The sequence below is a fragment of the Mesocricetus auratus genome, unplaced genomic scaffold, assembly GCF_017639785.1.
Source record: "Mesocricetus auratus isolate SY011 unplaced genomic scaffold, BCM_Maur_2.0 Super-Scaffold_4256, whole genome shotgun sequence".
Classification (NCBI taxonomy): Eukaryota; Metazoa; Chordata; class Mammalia; order Rodentia; family Cricetidae; genus Mesocricetus; species Mesocricetus auratus.
This window is the reverse complement of record NW_024429182.1, coordinates 4,952,941-4,973,555: the sequence shown is the minus strand read 5'-3', so window position 1 is coordinate 4,973,555 and position 20,615 is coordinate 4,952,941. Positions and strand designations below refer to the sequence as shown.

General features: G+C 51.0%; 1 protein-coding gene across 1 annotated transcript in view; it reads left to right on the top strand.

Annotated features, from left to right (window-relative positions):
* Positions 1-6,569: 6,569 nt before the first annotated feature.
* Positions 6,570-20,615, top strand: part of Habp2 (hyaluronan binding protein 2) — a 30,526-nt gene continuing 16,480 nt past the window's right edge. Inside the window, exons 1-2 of the mRNA XM_040742468.1 lie at positions 6,570-6,675; positions 14,498-14,534. Coding sequence (XP_040598402.1) covers positions 6,607-6,675; positions 14,498-14,534 — 106 coding nt within the window. The 5' untranslated portion in view covers positions 6,570-6,606. The remainder of the gene's footprint in view (positions 6,676-14,497; positions 14,535-20,615) is intronic.

Here is a 20,615-nt window from a genome sequence, read left to right as displayed (position 1 = left end):
CAGTGCACAGAAGTAAGAACCGCGAGTGACTTCAAGCCACAGTCCGTGTGGCAAAGAGGAGCACCGCACAGTTTGGAACCCATAACTCGTCCGTGAACTTTGGCCACAAGAGTAGCTTCTGTCTTCTCACCACACATGGCTATCCACTGTTCTGTCGTTCATCCGTCTGTCCGTCTATTCATCTCACCCTGGGTATGTGCGTTCATCTATATCCATCCTTCACCCGTGCATTGATCCCTATGTATATCATTCACACACTTACCTATACACACACACACACACACACACACACACACATATATATATATATTCGTTCATTTATCCAGCCAGCCACCAGCCCCATGCATTCACCTATTAGCCCATTTATCCATCCATTCACTCCTCTGTCATCTCTCCACCCATCTACCCAACCATCTGTCCCTCTGTCCATCTAACCTTCACCCGTCTATGCATCCTCTGTCTAAGCATCACCCATCCTCCATGCATCAGCCAACCGTCTCTCAATCCACTGATCCATGTGTTTGTCTCCCACCCCCCACCTGTGCATCCACTCAACACACGTTTATCAATGGTTGCTTCACAGCAAGTCCTAAGCGGGAGGGTAGCAACATGACACGGAGACCGGTCTTCAGGAGAACCGGGGACAAAGCAAGGCTGGTGAACTCAGCAGAGGCCTTGGTAGAGTGTGGCGCTCATTTGCAGTTCACGGGGAGGATACTAAGGGTCTCGTGTAGGGCTGTGACATAACCCCATTGGGTGTTCATGTGCTGGAAAACCAGCTCAGCAACAAGTAGGAGTGAAAACAACCACTTGAGGGCTGCTGAGGAGTCGGCAGGTGGTGCCCGCTTGGACACTCGTTCGTTAGCAAAGGCAAAAGGGGGGACGCGAGAAGCTTTCTGGGGCTATCAACGTGCCTGCGACTTGGCTTGGGGAGGAGAGGAAAGGAAGAGATCTTCAGTGATTTCCTAGTTCGAACCTTTGAAGCCTGAGTGTGCTGCCGCTACGGACAGTGGCGAGCTTGTGAGAGGCAAGTCATTCCTTCTTCTAACTGGATAAGCTCCTACTGTGTGCTGGGAGACAAGCCCCCCTTCCTCTAGGTGGCATTGGATAAGCTCCTACTGCGTGCTGGAAGACAAGCCCCCCTTCCTCTAGCTGGCACTGGATAAGCACCTGCTGTGTGCTGGGAATTTAAAACTTGCCCCTGAGAAGAAGAGAACAGCTGTCATGGGTCCATCCAGACCCCTGCTTCAGCCCACAGCAGACCCCACTCCTCTGGCCATGCTGAAGCCCCACCAGGAATTCAGGATTCTCAGTGTCTTTGGGATTTCCCATCTTGTGCATCCAACTCCGATCTGTGCTTATCAGATCCTGAGATTTCTTAAAGATGACAATTAACCAGGCATTGTCCATGGGGGCGGGGAGCCACTTTTCTCCTAACACATTGACTTTTGTGTGGTGTGAACCATGGCCAGTGATCAGTTGTATACTTTTCCATCAGAAGCTCAGCCATAGAACACCGTTGGGCAAGCATCCCCACAGCAGCAGTCTGACTTTCTCTTGGGTGTTGATGAACCCCCAGAACATCTGTCATCTGCCTGTAAATTTGCCTGAGCGTGTCTGTGACTTCAGCCATCTCTGATTAGACCATCCAGAGACTAGGGGAGTTCATTTAAACCCCGATAAGCCATCTACACTTCCCTACCTGGGCACCTTTCCTAAGGGATGCAGAATAGATGTCCAGCTCCTAGTTGGAGAGGATGTTATGAGGTATCACCAGATCCATCTTCAGCAGTGAGACAACCGGTCCTTCAGCCACCAGCGGACTGGTGTCCAAGACTCAGTTGGGTTCCTCACTGGAAATACAACTGAAGAGTGACCTATGGTCATAGTCCTTTCATGGACTATCTCGTAGCTGGTGGAGAAGCTTCCAAGTGCAGAGGCCCTGACTCCTCAGTTCTAGAACTTTGCAGAGGTTATGCCCCTGCTGGGTTTTGCAACCCAAGTCCTCCTTCCACCTAGACCTGTCTCCTCCCCAGGTGATATGGATCCCGAAAGAATCACCCCAACAAACTTCTTGCACACAAATTTCAGTAGCTCTGTCTGGGTCCAGGATTCCCAGCCTAAGTCCACTGTGATGCTACTACCAGAAATGCATGTTTCTTCAACAAACTCTGGGGACTGGTCACCCCAAGTGGAAATAGTAAGGGGGAAAGGTGGGTGCTGAACAGAAAACAGGTAACCTTTGCCAATAAGTGCTTGTGGGTGATGGGAGATGCCATTCTGTAAATCTGTCTCTTATTGGTTGTTGAATAAAGCACTGTTGACCAATAGGAAAGCAAGATAGGTGGGACTAGGAGTTGAGCAGGATTCTGGGAAGGAGGGACACAGGGAGTCATCATGTAGCTGCCACAGGGGTAAGAAGTCCAGACCCCTTTCCAGGTCAGAGAACACAGAAGCAGCAGCTCTGAAAATACCAGCTGGCTAGGATCCCCAAGTGGAAAAGAGCTAACATCCCCAGCCCTTCCCAGGTGAGCGTCCCTAGAAGTCTATGGAGGGGACAGCAAGCCATAAGAACAAGGGGACAGGAAGAGAACAACGAGAAAGAGCTGTGCCCCTAACGCCTAAGTTGCAAGATGCTAACTCCGACACTGAAACCGGGTCTGTCTTCCTTGTTCCCAGATCACTGCCCAGCCCTAAAGTAGGTGCGGAGTGAACACCTGCAGGTCGGGTGGATAAGTGAGTTTTCCTGTCACCCCACAAAGATGTCTGCTGTGGTCCTGATAAATATAAAGGAACGCGCCTTCTGGGTTGGCTTGAGGAAGGTCACGTTACAGCAGCCCAGGGCGCTTCCCATCTTGTGCAGGGCACCATGAGTTGTCTGTGGGTCTCATTTTCCTATGGCTGTGCCGTGAATGTTGCGGAGGTTCCTGTCCCGGCTGGTCTTTCCGTCGCTTCAGCACCCAAATGAACACACAGAAGCTATATTTGTTATAAAATTGTTCCTAATGACTAGGGATTCTTATTGGCTAGCTCTGTCTTAATTATTAACCCATTTCTATTAAATCTATGTATTTTTCACATGGTCCTGGCTTACCGGAGAAGGGTCCAGACCTCTTACTCCTTTATGGTCTACATGACGATTGTCTCTTCCTCCCTTTCCCAGAATTCTCCTTGTCCCCTAGCCCTGCCTATCTTCCTGGCTCTATTGGCTATAGGCCAAACAGTGTCTTATTCATTAACCAATAAGAAGAACTTCCCCCATCAGTGAAAGCTGTGGCCCTACTATGTGCACAGTTACCCTGGAACATGACGGTGTTCTTGGCTTTACCCTGGCCTCTGGCGGCATCCTTGGCTCAGCGGTGGGACGGAGAAGCAGCTGTAAAAACCCTGACCAGAGACAATGTAAAATACTTGTACTCTCTGAACTGTTCGGAAAGGTTTGTCCACCTTCCTCCCAGAGAGTCCAGTCAAGAATGGGGGCCTTCCCAAAAAGGTGGCCATCCCATGGGAAGTCTTGATGCTGCAGAGTTCTACTCTCTGCCAGTCTCTTCACTAAGGACATTACCCTCAGCCCCGCCCTCTCCTACACACCCCGAAGAGGGAACTCTGTTTCCATTTCACAGGTGGGAAAACTGAAGCCCCGAGGAAGTAGAAGATGGGCCCAGAGCTATGCGGTTGGTGTGGCCAAGGGGCTTAGACTACTGTGGCTAGGTCCACGGTGAGCCCAGTGCTGTCTCTGCACACCGGAGGAGGCTTAGCAGGTAGAAGAGCTTAGCTTCGAAGACAGTGAACAAACACGAGTCATGTCCATTCCTGAGGACAGGAGGAGAGGCTCACTAGGAACCAGCTACCCCAGGCTTGCTGCATAGGACAGGGCACTATTCAGAGGCACGGAACCCAACACACGAGAGCTGGGTACCCAGAGTACTCAGTGATGGACACCCGAAACCGGCACCACACCAGCACCAACGGCTCTCTGTTCAGATGTGAAGACCACGGCTCTCAGTGGCTCTACTCCAACTCCCCAGATTAACACAGATTACGGGATAAGCCAGTCCCCCTTGTCCTAGGGAACAAAGGATTAAGCGTCTTCCGGAAAATTCTCTCTAGAGAGTGTAGTGTAGAAATTCATACTGTCATAATAATAAAACTTTGGGCAAACAAGAGACAATGTTGGAGGCCCCGTGGCTATTACAAAAAGTGAAACCTGAACCCCCCACCCCCACTGCCACCCCTGCCTTCCCTTTTTACTAAGAAAGGAAAGATTGCCAGATAGAGAAATGGATCCCGATTACAAAAAAGCAAACAACCAAGGTCACTTCCTTTTGACACAGGAAGGGAAGCTCCAGGTTTGTTCCCTGGGAATCTCTCTACTAAGCGAGGAGCTCACTGGCTCGTGAGACAGAAGACAGAAAACTCCGATGCCTGCGTCCCTTCAGGGCTGCGAGTGGACACACCTTCAGTGCCTGAGCTGCTGCTGGACTCCAGATTCCCAACGGGAAGGCTGGAGACGTCTCCCATGTGGCCTCTGACCCTGCGTTGTTCAGCAATCACCAGCATCACCTTGAGGTCATCCCAGTGACCCACTCAGCGGCCACTGTCACGGTCCCGTCTCTTCAAACCCTCCGTCTATGCGATCTCAACACCCAGTTCTCCACCTTTTGTGTTTAGCACTAACTACAGTTAACTAATTTACTTTTCCAACCTCACCCTGTCCCTTAAGGGTGAAGCTCATGGTCTGGGGGATGTGATTCAGGAGGTAAAGTGCCCTGCATTTGGATCCCCAGCACCCACACAAAGCCAGGCATGATGTCACTCACACCTGTAACCTTAGCATGGGGGGGTGGAGACAGAGGGATACCACACTCTCTGGTCGGCCAGCCTGGCTCAAATGATGAGTTTGGGGTTCCAGGAGAGACTCTCCAAAAGCAAGGTAAAGAATGTTAGAGGACACCAGATGTGTCCTTCTGACTCTCACACACACACACACACTCACACACACTCACACACACTCACACTCATATACACACTCACACTCATACACACACTCACACATACTCACACTCATCCACTCACACACACTCACACACACTCACTCACACACACTCACACTCACACTCACACTCGTACACACAGAGTGAAGTTGGTGGCCACCTCCTTCACCCAGAATTACCAGTGCCCAGCTCACAGTAGACCTCCGCGAGTATTTTAAGGCTATTCATGCCGGACAGTTCACAGAAGCCTCTGGGTTTTCACACCCACTTTCATTTTCATGTGGCACCGCCTCTCCTGAGACACCTTGATGTGAGGCGCCCAATCGCGGCTCCAATGAGGTGGTGGTTCCCTTATTTATTTCCCCCACATAAATCGCCGAGTGTCCGCCTATGTTGGGTGCTCACCGGAAGCCTAACAGAATGCCCAGCCTCGGGAATATTCCATCTAAGTGGGCAGAGAGGGGACAAATACTGCTGAGATTGTAATTTGGGTAACCCCATCATGGCCTTGTGAAAAGTTACTTTGACACAGCAAGACCCATCGGGCGAGTGGGGTTCGACTTGGGGATTCTCCTGGGCTGGGCCTGTGGGGTCTGCCATGGTGAAAGATTGGCTTCTGGAGTCAGGTTCAGCCACTGTCTGAGCCCTGAGTGCATGCGCCCTGTGGGATGGCTTCGGGGAGAGGCGGGGCGCCAACCATCAGTTGGCACAGTTCCAAGCCTACATTTGCAGAGTCAGGTAGGAGGATTCCTGGAGCCTACGCACAGATTGCTGCGGACAGACAGGAGCTCAGGATCATGTCTATTGATGAGATCAATTGAGTCCACAAGAACCCACCCTCGCCCGGTAGCCGCTGCTCTCCGTGGCCCTGCCTGCAACCTGTGCTGCTAACGCCAGCAACAGCTGTCCCAAAAGTGAGCACCGTGGTTGTTTTTCCTCCCACTGATCAAAGAAAGTCTCCAACTAAAGGGGGAAATAATTAAAAAGTAAAAACCTTATGTAATGAGGTTTTTTTTTTCCAAAACAAAACTTTTGAAGCCAACAAGCAACTATGGGCAGCACTTCAAAGGGCCCAGAATCAATGTTTGTCAATAGCAGTTTGGCATCCTTTAATTTATCTTTCATGAATGTAAAGTGTGATGTTATTGGGGCCCATCCATGCCTTAGTTCTGGTTGAGATGTGAGATCACAAATCCACCAGCATCCTTCCCTGGAGATGGGGGAGGGGGGACGGGGAGGTTCTTGCCTGTTCTGTAGCCATTTATCCTGTGGCTGATACCAGCCAGACATCCAGACTGGACCCACAACACTCAGCGGCTCTACCTGCACCCACAAGCCGTGGGATCTTTATTTGGGCCGCTATCTTTGAAGACTTTTTTTTTCTGCAGATGACAAGGCACCCTTGGTTCTGCCCAACCCCAAGTTACCATTTGTTTAATCAAGATAGTTGGTTTGCCAAACATTAAACAGTATTTGATGCCTGGTTAATAATTTGCATCCTCTTCATTTGTTCCGGAATCCTCAGAGACTGACATCCCCACCCCCACCCCCAAAGGCACACGCAAGGAAAGAAATTGTAGGGAGAGCAGACCAAGAGGCCTTCCATGCACAGATGTTGTCCAGGATGCTGGATCTCCGTGCTCTGCTGTTAATCGGCCTGGTGGGGAAGCCAGTCATCGGGGTAAGTGGCCGTTTCAAATTTCTACAGGTTGGGAGGCCATGAGGGTTTTTAGCAAAATCAAGCCATCTGGGTTCAGAGCAAGAACGTCTTAAATCCGGAATGGCTAGCGTGCCAAGTTGAGTGTGCCCTGACTACAAGAGCTTATATGGACTGTCGCGTGGACTTTCTGATCAGTTTGGTAATGACACGCGGGTGACTTGAGTCTCTTATAGCAGAGTCTCCATGAATTCATTCCAACAGAGACGAGTGCCACACACAGATTCTCTACGGTGTGGGTAAAATCTGCTGTGCACCCTTTGGGAAATGGCGGAGAGCGCAGAGGGAACTGGTCCCAGTACACCTACCGGGTTCTCCAGCCCTCTGGGGGATACCAAGAGAAGGACTCCTGGGCTTTGGCCTCAGGTCCATTCCCTGGTGGCTCAGTGAGCCCAGCAAAGGGTTCACTTAGCTGCGTCTGACTTGAGGAGAAGCCTTGTGGCCAGGGCTCTTTCTTCTCTTTCCCAAGACCGCAGTGAATGGGGCAGAGAAGATGAGCCAGGGCCCCAGGGAGTTTGTGGTGAGCCAGAGAGGGAAATGCAGTAAGGCTTTGAGTAAAGGAGATGCCGGCCAGTCTGTGTCTCCCACCCCCACCCCGTGGTGCAACTGCCAACAGGATCTTTAGGGAAAAGGGGGAATAGAATTCCTGGGGTCTCCAAGCTGGCTGTAGACCAATGCTTGAGTGCTGAGCCTCGGAGCCAGCAGTAGTCTTGACTTTGTCACAGCTTCACGATGGACTATGTAGCTGAACAGTCTCCCTGAGCCTACAGGTAGTCGCCAGCAACCAACTGCTCATTCGGTGAAGGTCATGTTAATGGAAGGCCATATATGTGGCCTCCAATAAACCTTAGTTCTTTTGCTTTTGTTTTCCTCTGTGGCGTTGGTGATCAAAACGAAGATCTTCAGTGTGTACTAGGTACTCTCTCTACTGGGTGAGCCACATTCCCACCCTAGAGTTAGCTCTTGTCGTGGATAATGTCCGGGATACGAGTAGCTTCCCCATGAAAAGCAGAGCACACCCCCTCGGACAAGGAGACACGGGAGAGGATGAGAGTGGTTGGAAACTCCCTGCATCTGATCAAGCACTTCTGACTTGTATTTTCCTTTTGGGGTGTTTCCTGGGGGAATGGAATTAATTACATCCTTGCTCATCAGCACGCCCGTAAGATAACATCTTTTGCTCAGACCCCTTCCTTAGTCCCAGACGCAGTTGCCAAGTGACTTGTTTTAGAAAAGATTTTTTTTGTCAAACGGTGAGGTGGAAAGATGTGGTGACTGTAGTCCCAGATGTTTGGCAAGCCTGTTGGTCTGATCATGTGACACTTGGTGGGTACCTGGTACCTGGAGCTGATAGCAGCCATCCCACAGGTGTACAAAACGGCAGTGGCAATTATCAGAGGCCCAGAGACAACACCAAAGGGAAACTACTCAGCCTAAACTTTGCAGGCAAGAAGGGTTGACATGACTGTTTGATGTTCACCCAAGGATAAGAGTCCCAGCCCCCAACACTCACACAAATCTGTTTTGTTTTTTGGAAGATCCAGGGAACTTTTAGGGTTATCAATGAAACTGTAAGTCAAGAATGGATAAAAAAAAAAGCCTATGAGGGCTAGCCTCAGGTAACTCCAAAGAAAGGACCCCCTGAGCCACAGGTGCTGTCGCCGTTTCCATTTTACAAGTACAGAACTAAGTCCCACAGCTGGGAGATGACACAGCAAAGCTCTGCACTTTTAGAGGATAGGCCTGGGTCCCTAAGTGCCATCTAAGTGCTTGGGAGCAGAGGTGCATCTCTTGGTACATGTGGCATTAGGGGCCACATCCTAGCTGGAGGCCATCTGCAAGGGAGAGAGTGATGGACTCCAGGTGCCTCTGAAGTGGAAAGAAGACAGGCTTAGCATCGGTGCTGACCCAAGAGGGGCCTTGTACATCATGTAACTCATTCTTAGGATCCTCTATATCAGAGGTTCTTCTTTCTAAAACGTTTTATCATCATCTTCTTCATCTTAGTGTGTGTGTGTGAGAGAGAGATGTTGTGTGTGTGTGTTGTGTGTGTGTGAGAGAGATGTTGTGTGTGTGTGTGTTGTGTGTAGACAAAGGAACAACTTATGGGGCTCAGGTATCTCTTCCTGCTCTGTGGTCTCCAGGGACTGAACTGGGGTCATCAGGCTTCATTGCAAGCGTTTTTTTTAACCTGCTCAGCTACCTCCCTGGCCTCTACCTGAGATTTTATTTGGAAACTCACTGAGGAGAGATATGGCTCAGATACTGTGGCCATGAACTCCAGGCACCATTCATATGCCTTTATGTCTGGTCTAGATCAGTTTGTGTATACCCAATATACAAATCATTTGAGTGTCCATCTCCAGCATAGCTGTGTGATGTTGTCCCTGCTCCCCAGAGAAGGAACAGGCTGGGGGAGCTAGATTCTCTTGTGCCAGACAGAATCCACCTGACCCTCATCCTTACAGAAAGGAAACTCAACTGCCAAAAAGCCAGGCACTATCTTAGAAATCTCTTCAGTGGTGATTCTTAGCATGTTGGGGGGGGGGGACACACCGAGCTTGGCCACAGGTGTTGTGCCTTCCAGGGTCAGAATGAGAGAACAGTCTTGTCAGCCCTGTCCTGCTTCAGAGAGGAGCAAAGGTAGCGTGGTGGTTTCTGCTGCACTGCACAGAGGAACACATGGGGAAATGATTGTTTGTTTACATCTCTGCACTACTTCACTTCTGGAATCTTCCTAGGCACTGAACCACAGAACGGCCTGTGTAGACAAGAAACTGCAAATTGGAGAACATTCTTCCGCTCGCAGCCTGGTTTTGCTTGCTGTGTGGAAGGTCGGCCTGCAGAGCATTTTCTTTGTCTTTTAGTTGCCAGGCAGCATTTGAGAGGCAGAACATCTCAAACATAGATAGGGCTCTCCGAGGTTTCATGAAAACCGCATACTGTGGTAACAGGGAGCACACATTCCTGTGCGCACTGTGAAGGCGCGTGCACGAGTCCCTGTGTCCTCTGGATCACCATTCTACATCTTCATCACCCCCTGAGAGAGGGAGGGAGGAAGGGGAGACAGAGATGGAGATGGAGAGATTATATGGTTATTGCTCAAACACACCATAGATGCTGAAGTATTTATGCCAATCTGTAGTGGGCCACTCTCCAGTCTCAGCCCTCAAATCCACACTTGCCCCAGGGCAGAACCTGGGGGCCACCCTTTGTGAAACCCCAACATCCCAGAGACTTCTTTCACGCCTAGTGGTCCCCTCCTCTTCTCCAACCCAGGCAAAGACTTCTGGGTAAAGGGAAGGACTGAATTCCACCGAAACCTCTCATAGATTTAAGAGGAGAAAAAGAAAACCTTGATTGCAAGCAGGAGTAGAACTCATTAGCTTTGCAGTGTAGACTGGTATTTAGGGAAATCAGGTCGCTGAAGTCACATGTGTATATAAGCATGGATATATTTATATTCTAAATGCATTAGGATTTCCTAAATGCAAAAGAAATTCTGCTGTCACAGAGAAACAGCATGGCAGAAAATTCAGCAGCCGGGATTTTAAATAAAACATGCTTTCTCTTCATAATTAATATAACAAGGTTTCCTGGCTTAGGGTTTGGCAAGGATCCCAGGGAAAGAACGATGGGGGAGGGGGCTGATATGTCACACTTGTGATTGACCCAAGTAATAAGTTCCTGGAAGACCTTGTGCAGAGAGTGCTCTCCTGGTCCTGCCCCTCCTACACTGCGCCCCTCCCCCCACTGCCCCTCCCACCCCGCACTGTGCCCCTCCCACACCGTGCACCAAGCAATTTGAAAATAATAATAGCAATAAGATTAATTCATCAACAATGATGTCCAAGCCTACGAGGCAGGGGGCCAGCGTCACTCTGATTTCACAGATGACAAAACAAGCGGTGGGAACAACGATGACCTGTCCAAGATGGCTCACTCACCGCATGTCATCGAGCTGAGTTCAAACCCGTCTATCCACCCTGCACGAAGAGTCTTTCCCTCCCCACCTGCGAGCATCAAGGCCCAGCCACGCCAGGGCTGACCAACTGAGACAGCACTAAGCTGGCTGAGTAAAGGGTTCGGTACCCAACCACAGTGGCTACAACGTCTCCAAATGGAAAACAACAAGTGTGGCTTGGCTGTGAAGTGTACCCCAGCCCTACGGGCTCACGTTGGAACACTTGGCCCCTGGATGGTGACTGTTCTCTGAGGTTACAAACAGATCTGTGAGACGTGGACTCCAGATGATTGAGTCCGGGGGCCACCAGGAGCAGGCTTTGAAGGTTACACACCACCCCTACTTCTGGCCCAAATCTCCACTCTCACCTCCTGCTGGGGATATGAGCAAATTGTGCCGCACCGCAGAGCCAACACTGTACCAGCTACCCTGACGGACTGTGTCCCCCGAAACTGTGAGCAAGAACAACCCCCTTTAAACTGCTTCTGATGTGTTTGAACACGAGCGTGTTGAGGACACGAGGAGCTGGAACCTCACGCCTCACTGGTGGGAGGAGCACAGGGTGATCCAAGAGTAAAGGCAGAACAGCGACCTGAACCAGCAACTTCTCATCTAGGTGCGTGTCTGGAAGAGTTGAGAGTGGGTTGCGGGCCAACGGGAACTCCAGCATTGAGAGCTGGAGTAGACTTTCCACACCCGTGGCTAAAAGTTCCCTCTCCCCTTTTGAGAGGCAGCCGTGGCCAGTCCTCTAAGAAAGACTCGTTGACTGACCGTGTGCTGTCTACCTCTAGGGATGGAGGTGGGGTGGGGGGGGTGGGGGGAATGGGAAGGAATTTGCACTCCTTGTCATTGACAGAGATGTTTCCTGAGATGTCTTCACCAGTGGACCGCCTATGACACCCTCCAGTTTGCCAGTGTGGCCGTGTGGCTCCCTCTGCCACTTCCCAGACCTGGACCCCCCAGGATAGGACTTTATTTAATAAAGTGTCCCAACCCGCTGAGGAGTTGCCCCCACGGGACTGGCCTGTGGACAAGCCTGGGCGGCATCTTCTTGGTTGTTGACTGATGTGGGAGGGAGGTGGCCAGCTCACTGTGGGTGATGCCCCCCCAGGTGTAAGAAAAAAGACGTGAGGTGAGCCTGGGAGCCAGCCAGCGAGTCGCAGCGTTCCTCCGCGGTTTCAGCCTCTGCTCCTGTTTGATTCCTGAGTGACAGACGGTGGTGGGGCCGTGTGAGACAAATATGAACCCGTTCTTCTCCCAAGTCACTCTCGGTCATAATGTGTAGCACCGCAAGAGGGGCCAAAGCTGGCCGGTGTGGCCACGCAGTGGCTCTCCCAGGCTCTGACGCAGTGGCTAGAGACACGGAGTCCGATGGAAGACGGGCATCCACAGTCCAGGTCTGCATCGCTGCCTTGGGGGTAAATTGATAATTACAGTTTTGGGACGAACAAGTGCTTTGGAGAATGATCGAGACAGTGTGGGTGGGAAGCGTCCATCATCACCTGCCCCGGCTTGCGGTCAGTTCTTAGGGATTCGGCAGAGCCCCGCACTTTCTTATTTAACCCTTGGCTGTCCCCCCACACCCCACTTCCTCCGCTGATTCTCATGTCTGGATTCTCGAGTCCCAGGAGTAGGCGTTCTTCTGTTATCCCCTGGACTCTGGAAAAAGCAATGCAGGAATGATGGGATGGAAGGAGACAAATGGTACCCATTCCACCCTGCTTCTGACACAGCAGAGGCTAGCGTCTGGAAACGGGAAGCATCCAGCTTGGGATGCCTCTGCCGGGCACCACAGTATCTCTCTGTGAGTGGAAACAGGGTCGGAAAGAGAGTGCGGAGTGCTTGTTTGCAGCAGGTGGACTGCTGTCTGGAGGGCCAGGCTGGCTCTGCTGGGAAGCCTCCCTGGCTGAGTTTAGATTCCTTCTGAGGCCATGCCTAGAAAGAACGTGTCTGCCACCTGCTGGCTGCAGGCGGCGTGGCAACGTCTGTGTCTCAGGCTCTGGGTGTAGCAAACAGGTGTGTGCCTTTAACTCTGGCGCTAGGCTTACAGGCTTCTCTGCAGGCTCGTTTTTGTTTGTTTGTTTGTTTGTTTTTAATTAAATTTATTTTTTATTTCATTTTACATTCCAACCAAAGTTCTCCCTCCCACCCCTCCTCCCGCCCCCCCTAACCCCCATTAACTCCTCCCAACAGGTAAGGGCTCCCACTGGGGAGTCTACAAAGCCTGGCACATTAAGTTGGGGCAGGACCAAGCCCCTCCCCACTGCATCAAGGCTGAAGATGGCATCCCCTCATAGGGAAGGCTCTTAAAGGATGTCTCTCCTGGCCTGCCCACTGCTCAGGGCATGGCCCGTCCTATTCAGCTCAAATAGAAAACCCTGAGTGCTTTTTCCCTGGGTAGAGACGGACACAGACCATGGGTTGGTTCCACACGGGTTCAGTGGCAAGAGGTGAGGCAGAGCTGGAAGCCAGATCCAAGGTACAGCTTCGAGGTACAGCCCCTGGCTGTTCTAGGGTGAGGTTGAAGGAGGGGACCACCCCCACCTCCCTTACCCCCCCGCTCCTCCCTGCCGCAGTCCTCCTTCTAGCTCCTCCTCGGTCCTCTCAGGTGGCCCCTGCTTCCCCTTTCCCCACATCCAGTGAAGCATGTAGTGCCCCGTCTCACCCCCCCCCATAGAAAACAGGGCTAGGGGGGTACAAGGCAATTAAACGGAGTCTCAGTCCCATACACCAGGGATCATTTTCCATTTTTCTTTTTATCCCTCCCCTCCCTGAGTTTCACGTCATCACTATTCAGAACTGTAGGAAAGTTAAAGAGTAGAGCCGCAAGTCTCCTTCGGGGAAGGTGTTTGTGTTTTATCCCAAGAGCACTGGGAAACCTCGGGAGAGTTTCAAGTGTTTGTCCACTCCCGGTCTACAAGGACAGTCACCCCAAGAATCACTTAGACTTGAGCATCAATCCTAAGTGTTCCCCTCCGAGAATGGGGTTGTCATGGGAACGTAAGGCAACCATGCCAATCATGATCCAGGAGCAACTGACTAGTTAGTACGGTGGCAGATCCCAGGCAAGCCATATCCCAACAGGTGTGTGAGTGTGTGTGTGTGTGTGAGTGTGTGTATGTGAGTGTGTGTGAGTGTGTGAGTGTGAGTGTGTGTGTGAGTGTGTGTGTGAGTGTGTGTGTGTGAGTGTGTGTATGTGAGTGTGTGTGTGTGTGTGGCAGATCCCAGGCAAGCCATATCCCAACAGGTGTGTATGTGTGTGTGAGTGTGTGTGTGAGTGTGAGTGTGTGTATGTGAGTGTGTGTGAGTGTGTGTGAGTGTGTGTGAGTGTGTGTATGTGAGTGTGTGTGTGTGTGTGGCAGATCCCAGGCAAGCCATATCCCAACAGGTGTGTATGTGTGTGTGAGTGTGTGTGTGTGTGTGTGGCAGATCCCAGGCAAGCCATATCCCAACAGGTGTGTGAGTGTGTGTGTGTGTGTGAGTGTGTGGCAGATCCCAGGCAAGCCATATCCCAACAGGTGTGTGTGTGTGTGAGTGTGTTTGTGTGTGTGTGTGGCAGATCTCAGGCAAGCCATATCCCAACAGGTGTGTGTGTGTGAGTGTGTGTGTGACTGTGTGTGTGAGTGTGTGTGTGTGTGTGTGTGTGTGTGGTGTGTAGGGCAAGCTGTGTGCTCAGGAGAGGAAGTACCTGAGGCCTGCTTCCCCATCAGCACACCCCCCCCCAGCACTCCTGTGTCTGGGGATAGTGATTTCTGGCTTAGGGCATCTAGGGGAGGTGCCGGTAGCTCCGTCAGACACTCACTGTGTGGTTTTGTTTTTCAGTTCTCACTGATGTCCTTCATTGCGCCCCCAGACCCAGGTGAGTGTGACATCACCCCAGACTTCCACCAGCCGAGAGCCAGCGCGTAGAAGCGCTTAAGGGACCTTGGGGTACCACAGAAACCTTTGAGAATTTACCCAGGAGCACTGCAGCTGTGTAGCATTCAACACAGCTTCGAGGTGCCAATCTCAGACACCTCAGGGAGAAACTATTAATGTGCTTAAATACCCTGACTCCACAGAGAAAGAAACTGAGGCCCAGAGAAGGGAAGCAACCTGCTTCTTGCCCATTAGCGATTGAGGGAAGACCAGATGTGACTGAGCAAGGGGCCGCTCTGCTTCCCCACAGGGAAGCCAAGTCAGGCAGCTCCAGGATGCGCTACCCCAGTGATGCCCCCCATGGCACCACTTACCTCCATCACTGCCCCTGGGTTTAGCAGGTCCAGAAAACACATAGGAAGTCTCAGACTGATAACAAGGCACCGAGAGTCAGGTAGACTTGAGGTAGATGTCATTATGTCCAGCACGGTGTTAGGACTGCTTTCGAAACTGGAACACTGGGTCACTACTGTAATCCCGGCACTTAGGAGATGGAGATAGGAGGGTCAGGAGTTCAGGACGGGCTTCAGCTACGTAGCAGGTTTGGGGCCAGCCTAGAGCATAAGGGACTCTATGACAAGAACGGTAAATTAAAAGCAACCACAAATACACAGAACAATCACATCAAAGAGGTTTTGTCATACTACCTGACTTGCAGATTTCCCCCATCTGTGACAGCCTAGTGGACCGGGCTGTTTCTCACAGGCTCTCTGTCCCTCCCAGACTCACTCTGTCACCATCCACACGTTCTGTGTCCTCTGCCTCGTGCCCACACCACAGTGGGATAAACACCATAGCGCCTGCTTGAGTCTGGGGGTAGAAACTCCTCTCACGACTCCCAGGGGCCAAAGGCAGACATCCCCACAGTTCATAGGCTGGGTTGGTCGTGCTCAGAAGGCCAGAACAGGCAGCCTGCGTTCGGAGATGACAGATGGGATTCAAGCTTGTGTCAAGGACTTACTTAGAGTTAAGATGGTACCTGCCAGCCTAATCCCGATCAGCCATCGATATTCTACAGAAAAAGAGTTCTGGACAGGCAGATAGACAGTGGCGGTTCAGAGCAGGTGACCCAGACCTTCCGGAACAGAATAGAAACGTGTGTCCGTGCGAACATGAACTGCTGAAGGACTCTGCATCTTTCTCCAAAAGCAAGACAGGAAGTGGGAGGGAAGGCAGCCCAAATGCCCAGAAAGCTCCAATCCAGACTCCAGGTGTGCATGGAGCTCAGAGAGAGGCCAACACCAAGGCTGGAAGGGCCACCATTTCCCCAGCCTCCAGCATACGTTGCCCAGACACCAGCAAAGTATTCTTGGACCAGGGAGGGCAGAAAGACAGAGCTGTGGATGCTTTGGGGTGAACAGAAAAGGAGGCGGGGCATAGAAGAGTCAAGGGAGCCCAGTTTCAAGTGTCTAAAAGGAGTTCCACTTGCAGCCCAGAGTTGAACGGTGTGGATTAAGAAGTACGGCAGGGTGGTGGTGGTGCACACCTTTAATCCCAGCACTTGGGAGGCAGAGGCAGGTGGATCTCTGTGAGAAGGCCAGCCTGGTCTACAAAGTGAGTTCCGGAACATCCAGAACTGTTACACAGCGAAACCCTGTCTCAAGAACAAAACAACAACAAAAAGTATCTTTATGGGCCAGAAATAGAGCTCCGTGGATAAAATAATTGCCTTAGCATCGGAAACAGATCCAGAACCCACGCAAATGCTAGATGGTCACGGCAGCCATCCTGCAATTCTCCCCTTGGAAGATGGAGACAGGGGATCCCTGTGAGCCTAGCCGTATCAGTGAGCTCTGGGTTTGATTAAGAGACCCTGCCTCGATGAGCGAGCAGAGTGGAAGAGAAACTAAGGGTGACTCTGTACATCAGCCTCTCCCCCCACATGCACACGCCCGCACACGAAAATGGAAAGGAAGAAAGTCGAGAGGCATTTTTACCACAGGGCGCTTTGCCACCATCTCCTAGAACGTTGTATATAACGTCTACGGGGAGTTTATGATACCCAGGCGTTAGGCAGTGTGCTGGTTGTAGACAAAGAAAAGAGCAGATTTGTTCGTTCTGTGTGTCTGTGTAAGGTTTAGTTGAGCAGATTACAAAGCATAGTGTCTGAATTGACAGAAAAATAAATCACCTAAAATCAGAATATTCTGGAATCCGAACGTCCCAGCACCAGAGGCATTTAGGGCAAAGACTCAAGTCAGAAAACAACTTGGACAGGAGTGGACAGTGTGGGATGTAGGGCCAGGACACCGGTTTCTACGAGAACTCCACAGACAACTTCTGAGGGCTGGTGAATAAAGGAAGCAGGCTGGCCCTGGGCCCCGGAGCCTGTCTCCAGGTGCTCTGCCGGCCTCTAGCTGTGGGCGTTAGATTTAGAGCTATCCTCATTTGGTCCCATTGCGCATGGGGCTGTTCTTTGATGAAATGTATCAGCTCTGTGCTCCCTTCAGCCTGTCGAAGAGACACCGTGCCCATGCCCTCAGGCAAGCTGCTTCCTTGGTTGGTCTGACTGGTGCCAGGACATGGCAAGGGCCTTGCTGGAGCAGAAGGTGCCTGGTCCCCAATCCCCGGTGGGTGGCAGGGGAGGTGGCCATCAAAAGCAGGAGCTCTGCCCATGTCCCTGAAGCAGGTGACACACAGCCGGCAGGCCTGCGGAAACGCATCTTCAAAGCTGGCTTGGCTCTGCCCAGCACCACAGGCTGTGCCCATCCATCAGCTGTCCTGCCGCCTGCCAGCGAGGCTCTCGGCTGCACATGCCTGCCAGCAGGCCTGGAAACGTCACATGCGGGCCGACAGGGCTGGGGTTTGGGGGAAGGCCCTCAGAGGAGCCAGCTGTGGCACAGTGACGGATGAAGCCAACCGGGATGACATTCCAGGGGTTTTCATTCCGTTCCACACATCTGGCAAGCTCCTTTAGCAGAGCAGCTGTGAAATTCCCATGGCACTAACTGTGAGCTCTTTCCAAGAGGCCCTCACCATGGACCACAGGAATCCTGGAGAGGACCAAGGGCTGTGTGCTAACTGAAGATTTCCTGGCCAAGACTCCTCCCCAAAAGCCAGGAGGCCAAGGGCTCTCTAACCCGAACCACAGAAATGCCAGGCTCATGAGAAGTCAGACAGAACTTGGAGTCAGGCAAAGCTGGGTGCAGATGCCCTTCTGTCTGGGTGTTTTGATCTGTGGAGTAGTAATGACAATTACCCTTACCACAGAGGCTGAAAGTTAAGTTCGCACATACTTATGTAGAGTACTGGACACACAGAAAATATTTAATATTTAATAACCCGCCTTTGAAAGTATTTACGTCAACTCAGGATACCCCCTAACCCTCTTCATAGTTATTTCCAGCTGGATTTTGACGAAGCAGCAAGGCCATAGTGTTTCTTCTCATATCTAATATAAAAGCCTCCGAGAGAGCCCTGTGTGTGTCCCCAAGGTCCAGTCATAGTTCCTGATTATGAGATAGTCTCTGTCTCTGTCTGTCTGTCTCTCTCTCTCCCTCATTTTTGTGTATGTACTTGTGTATATACAGATAGATAGATAGATAGATAGATAGATAGATAGATGACAGATAGATAGACAGACAGATGACAGATGGATGTTAATGCATGAACAGGTCCATGTGATGTGCATACATGCTGCAATGCTGGAGGTCAGAGGACTACCTCACCTTCCACTTTGCTTGAGACATAGTCTCCTGTTCATAGCCATGCATGCCAGGCTACCCGACCCATGTTTTCTGAGGATTCTGAGATGGGTTTCCTAATGGTCTGGAACTCAATAGCGGGCTAGTCTGGCTGATCTCTGGGCCCCAGGGATCACACTGTCTCTGCCTCCTTGGCACTAGGATTGGATTACAAGTTTATGAACTGCCCCCTTTTTAAATGTGGATTCTGGGGGTTGAATTCAGGGAAGGCTACCTCTCCAAAGCGGTTTTCTCCAGCCCGCCAGAGTGGGACCAGATTCTATGTCAACCACTGTCCCTTTCCACCAAGAAAGCAGTTAGACAACTTTATAGACTTGTAGAGAGCTCATCGGGGGGTTTTCAAAAAGTGCAATTCTCACCCGTTTTCTTTCTAAGGCCCCCCAAACATGCTGCTTTCAGCTGGGCCAATCAGAAGACAAGGAGGCGTGGTCACAGGGAAAAAAATCAGTCTGCACACATGTGACAAGTACACTTAGGACTCTGTGCTGAGCACTGTGGGAAACACCGAAGGACAGAAGTGGTCCCGTTTTTAAGATCCAAGGAAACAAATCAGATAGATGAGTTCAGCCCCAAAGAGAAACAGAGAGGGTCCAGCAAGGACATCCGCAGCCAACAAGATAGAGAGGAATGCCCTTGTATCTTAAACCCCAACCCCATAACAACCCAGTGTCAGTCAAGTCCTGTGTGTCTGTTGTTGTTATTACTGCATAATATAGGACCTCAAACTTGGAGGGATCAGTTGGCAACCATGTACTTAGATGTTAGTTCCTTGGGTTAGCAGCTAGTCTGGGTTCTGCTGGGCCGTTCTTCTGGTCTAGACCAGGTTTTAGCGGGTGTAAGCTGGATTTCCTTGCATCTTCAGCCAGTGAGACGTTGGTCTGGCCTCTTGTTTTGTTATTGGCTGGCTTTCTCACGTCTGAGGCCTCATCTGGTCATGCTTCTGACTCACATGACAACACCGGCCAGACTAAGGAGTCAGGAGGGTCCAGGAAAGCAGGCAGGAAGAGCAGGGGAAGAAGGAGGAAGGAAGAGGAGGCAAGAGAGGACAGCAATGGGGTTTCTCGGGGTCAGCCTGAGAGCAGGTGCACTGTTTCAACCACAAACGCTAAAGCTAGTCTCAAAGTCAGCCCAGACCAAGGGGAGGGACATGATGAACTGGGTAGTCCAGCCCTGCTGTCAGAGAGTAAAGACGCATGTGGGGTAGAGAATTATGGGCATACTTGTCATCAGATTGGCTCAACCCTGAAAGCGAAGGCACCGGGGTTCCATGTAGGCACACCTAGTTTCCTCGTCTCCACCAGGCTCAGTCTCCTTATTTTGGTTTCTTCCGCAAGGCCACTCAGACCCGAGATTCCTCTGTGACGAGGCCATGTCCTACTCCTGTTGATCTACCTTTATAACATGCCGGGGTCCCCAGTGCTTTCTGCTACCTGGAGTAACACTTCACCCATTGTAGATCTGCTATGTCCTGTCCACATATGGTAGGATGGAGTGTCAGCAGTGCAGAAGGTGTGTGAGGCCATCCAAATGGAAAGGCCTTGGTAACAAGCTTGCACAGCCCCCCCCACACACACAGAATGGCTTCTTCTGCTCTGGTGACCAGGAGCTACCAAGCCTTCGCTGAGTCCATTTCAGTTTGGGGCCTGGGACCCTCACAACCTGTAGGGACTTCCTGTCTGACTCTGAAGGGTTTGATCCAGAGCTGGTATGTTCCATTTCCCTTCAGGTCACAGGGAAAGGAGCAGACCTTGCTCACTTTACCCATCCCCTAAAAATGTCACAGTATTCCGCACGTGTAAGCATCTCCTCTATTTCAGGTGTTTTTTTTTAATGTGTGTGTGATTAGTAAATGAATGTGCACAGGTTTGTGTTCCTTGATTTTTATATGTGTGGACGGTATGTTTATATGTTTGTGTGTGCAAGCCCAAGTGTGTATGGGTGCTAAGTGCACATGTACAGATTTGTGTGTTTCATGTGATTGTGTGTGTGTGTGTACTTGTGTGTACAGGCACACACACATCTGTTTGCTTGTGTTTGCATGTGTGTGTACATGTAGAGTCTGGGGTTAATGGTGGGCATCTTCCTCTATCACTCTCCATTTTTTGTTAGTTTTTGAAATAGGGTCTAGGGTCTCCTTGGACCTAAGCTTCACCAATTCAGCAAGAGTAGCAGGCTAGTGAGCTCCAGATGGTAGGTATCCGAATTCAGGTCTCAAGCTTGGGCAGAAAGCACTCTACCAGCTGAGCCATCCCTGGTGTGGATGACTCATAACACACAACAGGGTGTGGAAGGGATCCTTAGCAACACAGTTAAGATTA